Raw genomic sequence first — 7500 nt, 5'->3', positions numbered from 1 at the left:
TTTTGAATCTGTTATGCAGTTTATTTCTTGTGGAACGTGTAATAAACAGCTTAATATTATGTGTGGTGTTCGTTAGTTGCTATTTGGCACTTATTTGGTTTCTCTGATTTGCCAACTTTGGTGTCTAAGTCTCATGGAATCTCTGGTCACGTGACATTGACGTAGACTTACCAATTGAACGACACTTACCTGGATGTGGAAGTTCGATGAGAATTCTACTGAACTGTGGAGTGACAAGGAGATCTCATGCCCATCCTTGCCTTCCCTAGGAGGAAGTCTTATTTGCACTGATATGTTTATTTTTTAGAGTTGTCACATCAGGCGTTGGAAGGTGTTTCGTACTGGTTAAATGTAAGGCATTTAAATGATTCTTTGACACCTTTTGTAATTGAAAATTGATGGGGTGGTTCGTGGAATGTATATCCTTCGTTTCGCTAGTCTAGTTACTGCTACTTTGCATTGTGGGGATTTTTGTCAGATAGCAACAGAGGCAGCCATTTTTTTTATTTCACCATCCCATGATGCAATATGTTTGGGGGGGGGGGGGGGTTTACATGAAAACAATAAAAGTAACTTACTCTTGGGGCTGTATCATGCTTCAGTGAACTGAATACCCATTGCTTTCATGGGAACCCCCCCCCCCCCCCCCAACCCAAAAAAAAAAGACCTTTATCATGGGCGATGAGAAAGACGAAAAGTTGAACAGAGGGAAGATGACATACTTCATAAATGACAGTACGCTCAACTAAGACATGTTTTGACCTCCAACACGCACGAAGTTTTTTTTTTTTTTTTTTTTGGCTCCTAAATTATCGAACGACTCTTACTACTCACTTGCCGATGCCAATGCATCTGTTTTATCGTAATAAAATGCTGCTCAGTCTCATCATCTATTGTCAGTAGATGTCCTCCTGACTCTCGGCAATCTTTCTTGGCATCAGTCCATTTCTTCTTTAAGTCACTGAACAAGTAACAGGAAGAGCCGTAGAAAACCCATCCAAAAGGACAAGCAATTGGTTCTGGTAAAAAATAAATAAAGAAATGTATAGACTGAAAACTACCTTGTAAAAGTGCGCGATAGCTAAAACTCGGAGGCTATTATTAGGTCACTCGGTTTCGATCTTGGATGTCATGTCGCATATATATATATATATATATATATATATATATATATATATATGCCTAGAATTCTAGGCAGAGCGAAAATTCTAGGCAGAGCGCGTGCGTATTGTAACACTACAAAAAGATGTAACTTATGCACACTTGAAAAATATTACATAATTTGCCACCCGAAGCTCGCCGCACTTAACAAACGGTCAGAGTTAGTTAGCAGCTGCCGGCATGCAAGTAGGTTTTTACTAAAGAACGTGTAATTAAGAACCAAACAATGTGTAAGCAAGTGTGATGAAAAAATGAACGCATAAATACCGCGTTTATGTAAATAGAATCATAAGATCCTGAAGAGTGGGAGCGCTACGCTCCTACGAAACAAGCTTGTCGATCTGCAATGAAAAAGTAGTCCACTCTTCTATATATATATATATATATATATATATATATATATATATATATATATATATATATATATATAGCAGGTAGAATGTAAGATGCTGCGTCGCCAACGAAGAATGCCACTTGCGAGCAGGATCCAAAGAAGGATACACGATGCCTTGACTTCACGTGGTAATAAATAGGTTGAATGAAAAATGGAGTCAAAAGCAAACTACTCACAGGTCCATGTTTAATGTAAAGAACAAACGTTTCGCCCTTCGGGCTTCCTCAGTGTTCACAATAAGCTAAAAACTAAAAAATACTTGGCAGGAACTGAGTCGGTTTCAAGATCTTATATATGTGAAGAAGTGACAATGACGAAATAAACAGATTGCTTAATTACACGAAATTTACAAACAAGCGCTAATGAGTAGGTGACAAAATAGGCCAGCTTGTAGACAGAAAAACCACTTACACAATAGTAGATGAAGTGAACAATATAGAGTTAATTATGGGAGCTAACTATCACAGTAAAAAATTAAAAAGTATTATATCTAAAGTTATGAACAATTGAATGGAAAAAATGTTTTGGGGAAGATAATAAATGAAAATGGCTAAAAAATGGCTAAAAATGCATGGCTAAAAAATAAAACTTATTGGCTAAACCTAATTCTATTCTTAGAGTTGAACTCTGATCGTTTGTTAAGGCCGTGGGGATGAAGAGTACACAACTGGGAGCACCAAAAAGCTTCCCTTGTGAGTAAACGCCTATCAATGTGATCTTCACATTCATTAACAATTTTTTCGATAACAATGAATTCAAAGTCAGACATCTGGTGTTCAACCCTATTGAAATGCACGGCTAATTCGCACGTGGTCTTGTTAGTAAGCATAGCCGATTTGTGATTCCGAAACCTGACCTTGAATTCATTGGATGTTGAACCCACATACTGAACCTTACACTTCTTGCAAGTGGCCAAATAAATCACGTTTTTAGATGTGCACCCAAGATGTTGCCTAATAGTGTAATAACGATCTGTACGAGCGCTGTAAAAAATCTTATCCTCCTTTAAAAAGTTCTTACATAAATCACATTTTTTGCTACATTTAAAACAACCTGTAGCAGAATGGTCGTTGTTAGTATAATTAGATCCCTTGGGTCCCGCTAGGAGCTCTTTGATGGTTTTGGCCCTTCTATAAGATGGAATGATTGACCCTTTGGGAAAAATCTGTGCTAATGTCGGTGAATCATAAATTAAATGGCTATACGACTTAATGATTTTACCAATGTTGGGCAAATGAGGGTTAAAATTGACCACAAGGGGAAAAATAACCTTTTTCTCTCGTTCTTTAGATGAAAGAAGGTCCTCCCTGGGTGTATCTTTGGCCTTATCAAATTGTGTTTTAACTTTAGAAGGGTGGTAACCACGATCTACTAGATAATTTTGATATTCCTTGCTACGTTCTTCAAACTTTTCAATTGTGGAACAATTTCTGCGAACTCTTGTAGCAACTCCGAACGGGATAGCCCTGGTACAATGAGATGGATGGGCACTGTTACGCAATAAGTAGATGTGATGGTCCGTAGGTTTGGAATAGATATCAGTCTGAATAAACCCATCAACTAAAAGGAGGGTGAGATCCAAAACATTGAGTGAAATTTCGGATGATACCATGGTAAATTTGGTGGTGGATCTTTGGACCCAGGGTACCACTAAGCTGAAGGATTTTACCGAATTCATTAATTCACTGTACCCCACCATTGAGTTAGTGGTTTTTCTTGTTTGTAAATTTCGTGTAATTAAGCAATCTGTTTATTTCGTCATTGTCACTTCTTCACATATATAAGATCTTGAAACCGACTCAGTTCCTGCCAAGTATTTTTTAGTTTTTAGCTTATTGTGAACACTGAGGAAGCCCGAAGGGCGAAACGTTTGTTCTTTACATTAAACATGGACCTGTGAGTAGTTTGCTTTTGACTCCATTTTTCATTCAACCTATATATATATATATATATATATATATATATATATATATATATATATATATATATATATATATGTATATATATAGATATATATAGCTTGAATATCTGTAATGGTTGACCAAACGATAAACTCCCAACAGAAGGATCCAAAAGGATGCACGTTGTCTCCTCAGTTAGTATTTAAAGTTGCATATAAACTGGAGAGGAAGACAAAACTTCTCGAAGGTCCAAGAAATTTAATAAAAACGTTTCGGCCCTTCGGCCTTCGTCAGTTAAATTTTTTTAAAATAGAGTTATATGATCAAACTTTCGTGTATTAGTAATGATTATCGTTGCGGATGTGTAAACTCTTTGTGACGAACACAAAGACTAGGAAATACTGAAGACAGCTTTCCATACCTTTTGAAAGACAGCAGTGAACTCATCACCTATATTTCGATCTATTCTGGACAAATTCAGATTCAAAATCCAGCCGTTTGTTTCATAAATTAATGAAGTTTACCCTAATAGTTGACTTTCACGGAACGTGCTAGAAGTCAGCTAATGATTTCCTCACAGGAACCATGCTTGCAGTTATCGCACGGTTCATTACAAAATGATGGGGTGGTGGTAAAGGCCCAATTATTCTAGTGTGAATTACATCACACGGAAGAGGGAGAGGGAGAGGGAGCGGGGGGCTTAAGAGTGTTATTTAAAATATTTTCATATTTACCAGAGGTAGGAAGAAGAGAGTCAGTCTGAAAGGTAGGCATTGGGACTCCTGCAACAAAAAGATAATAAGAAACATTAGTGAATCATATGGTAAGAAAGTGCAGCTGCAAACCATAACCTGGTCCTTGAATGCGTCCTAAAGCTAATTTCGAGCCCAAAGAAACGTTAACCCATGGATCTCCTCCCACACAATGCCCACTATAATCATCATCATTTACATCATAGTCGTCATCGTCGTCGTCGACGTAATCATCATCATCATAATCATCATCATCATCAGCATCATCATCATAATACGGCTATATGAATTTCATTTAAGTGAAAATATAGGATCTTACCTCTTGGTCGTTCACAAATGTAACTTTTCTCTTTCTTGCAGCTGTCGTCATTCCACCGAGTGCGGTACAACTCAACACAATCCTCACCAGCACGGTCATTGGGTTCATTTTTGTACCAGTTGCTATAGACAGATCTGTTGTAGGGCGTGCCATCGCTCCAGACAAACAAGCTTTCATTGCGGCGATCATTCAAACCGATCCAATAATGCTCATTGCTGGCTTTGGACGATTTATTATAGATGAAGTCCATTTCTGACTTGTTGGACACACTGACAAGGTCGCCACCATAATTGAGACAGTAACTACGCGCGTTGTCCCAGTTAAGGCCACGCAAATGCAGCGATCTCACCCTAAACAAGTAACAGGAGTTTCTGAAGCCATACCAACCACTTGGACAACCTACAACAAAACGTGATAAATGAGAAGGGACAGAAGTGTGAGCTCGATTCCTGCTTGCCCGCGTAGCATGACATCATTAAGTGACTGCACACCCTACTGGATATTTGTAAAATAATTACAAATTCCCAAAAAACTAAAAAGAAATAAAAGAAACAAAAAACCCAACAACAAAAAAACCAAAGAACAAGGAAGAGAACGGGTCAACGACGGTTGGATGCCCACAATATTAATTGGCAATTTCCTGTTTAAATTCACACGTACATTGAGACCTTTTATAAAACTTCTTAGCGAAGCTTGGCCGCACGCCGAAAGCGCGCTCGCTGAGCACCATATTTAAGAAAATATTGTAACCCATCGATGCGAGAAATTTTGGTTTTAGCTACGACGTCATTAGCGACTGTCCGTACGTACGTCCACCCCTCCATGTATGCCAATGTGTCCAGTATCGCGTAAGCCCGTCGAGGCCATACCCCAGGTAGTTTACAGCGTACATCTTCCATGTTATGGTCAATTGACACCTGTCAAAACAAAGTATCCGCCGACCAGCATCACGTGATCTTATCGCGGACTTACGTTAAGAGCTCATCCAGGTTAGCTTTTTTATAAGCTGACCCGCTGCCCAGGTACTGGTATTCGATTGAATTGCAGGCTCAAGCCACGTAAACTTCTTGTAATCAGGGCCCGGTCGTTCAAAAGCTGATGAACTAAAGCCAGGATTAGCGTAAACTTCTGTTTAATGTTTTCAACTTTTTGGTGAAAGTTTCTTTTGCTTATTTTTGTTTTTCAAGATTTACTTCTTCTAATGTAAAGTTTTGCCGAATATCAGCGTTAAACAGCATTTGGGAGGTGAGAAATAAACTCCTTGGCTAATTTTCAATATGGGATTATCATTAAACAACCGGGCCCAGGACACCTAAACTCAAACGAGGTTTTTTGTGGCTCGATGCGGCTACACGGCCAGTAGACGCTTTTCGCGTTCAGGTGGAAAACGGTTTGGAAAATATTCTTTTCCTGCATTTTTTGCCGGTTTCGATCAAGATTTGACATATATTCATATAAGTGCGTGGTCCGGACCACACTGGTGGCAACGCAGTCATTCAAGTCAAGCATCGGAGGGATATGAACTTAAACCTCAGTGTTTATTTTTAATTTGACATGTTTAGAGCTACTTTTTGCTCTGTATTGCAATTTTTGCCATATATTTAGAGGATTTTTTTTTTCGAGTGTGATAAGTTTGCATGATGCCTGGATGACCTTTGACAAAAGAGTAGAAACGAAAGAAGAGAGGAGGAAAACGAGAACGACAAAACACTCTACCAGTTGGACACTAAACCGTTTTTATATTTTTATTTTTACGGATGCGTTGCTTCAAATGGACGAGTATTTTTAAAAAGTGGTTTAATCGTTTTTCCCTTTGCTCAAGAATGAAACTCAAATTTTTATTCTCACCTGGAATTAAATAAAAATTATCTGTACTCTTTTTGGACATAAAGAAATAGTTGATTTGTTTGTTTGTTTGTTTGCTCTAAATTGTGCGAACAAGTGTTTTGTTTTTTTGTTTTTGTTTTTTTTCTTTTTACTCCGTTTGCATAACTGTTTTTCGATATGCCTGGAGAGTGAAAAGGAAATTTTTTCCCTTATGTTCAAAAACATGATATCTCAATGAGGTCTCGTTAAATTAGGAAGAAATGTCTCTAGCTTGTGTTTTCAGAAGTTTGTTTAAGGCATGTAAAAGTAATTTGTTGGAGATCTTGTTTGAGGTTTGTCGACCTTACTTGGTCGCCGTACTTTGCCGATTTTTGTTCCAAGACAAGCTGGCGCGTTTCAATGAAATACATCAAAGTGTCAATGATCTTGTTCCCAGAGATTGAGTGGAATAAAGTACATCAATAAAATTCTTTTTCAACCTTGAACTGATGACGTTTCCTAGCGATCTGTTGTGACAGCACGAGCTAGTACCTCAGTTAACTCTGAAATGGCTGTTTATGTTTGTTTGTTTTTCTTTTTTTGGTTTTCCGTTCGCTTGCTGAAGATTTGTTTGTTTTCTTTTAAAACTCATGCCTTTTAACTAAAGTTAATCGCCCAACTGATGACTTTGACTGTAGATTTCACTTGAAAAATCGATACCGCACTTCGCACGATATCGATTTTTACCGTGAGTTAAGCAAATAATTCTTCTATATAAGAAAGCGAGGGAAATGAGTTAATCGAGAAATACCAAAACGCGGACAATTCGAAAACCTTTTATTTTCACTAACCCTACAGCCACTAAGAATAAATAACCCGGGAGCTCCGCTTTTAGGCTTGACTAAATCTATGTATTGGTGGTGCAGTCGAAACTTGAAAGCTACCGTGACCATTGTAGTAGACAACTAATTACGTGGATTGCCTTAGGTATATATCACGTGAAAAAATCTGTCAAGTTCCTTGGTTCTTTTGTTGTTTTTCTTCTTCGTAAGCAAAATTGTGCATATCCCATGGATATTGATGTAAGCTCCGATCGGGGAATTCAATTTTAGTCCTTCAGACTTCCTTACGGCGATTAGAACACCCACACTTTTCCAAGCTTTTTGG

At 38.0% G+C, this 7500-nt stretch overlaps 1 protein-coding gene across 1 annotated transcript in view; it reads right to left on the bottom strand.

Annotated features, from left to right (window-relative positions):
- The window catches only part of LOC137967385 (lymphocyte antigen 75-like), a 242690-nt gene that overhangs the window by 220883 nt on the left and 14307 nt on the right, over positions 1-7500 (bottom strand). The window contains exons 2-4 of the mRNA XM_068813925.1: positions 4528-4926; positions 4191-4238; positions 835-1019 (exon numbers count right to left, since the gene is read on the bottom strand). Of these exons, the coding sequence (XP_068670026.1) occupies positions 835-1019; positions 4191-4238; positions 4528-4926 (632 nt within the window). The remainder of the gene's footprint in view (positions 1-834; positions 1020-4190; positions 4239-4527; positions 4927-7500) is intronic.

The sequence above is a fragment of the Montipora foliosa genome, chromosome 8, assembly GCF_036669935.1.
Source record: "Montipora foliosa isolate CH-2021 chromosome 8, ASM3666993v2, whole genome shotgun sequence".
In the NCBI taxonomy this organism is placed as follows: Eukaryota; Metazoa; Cnidaria; class Anthozoa; order Scleractinia; family Acroporidae; genus Montipora; species Montipora foliosa.
The sequence above is the reverse complement of the archived record's forward strand: the minus strand, read 5'-3'. Positions and strand labels throughout refer to the sequence as shown.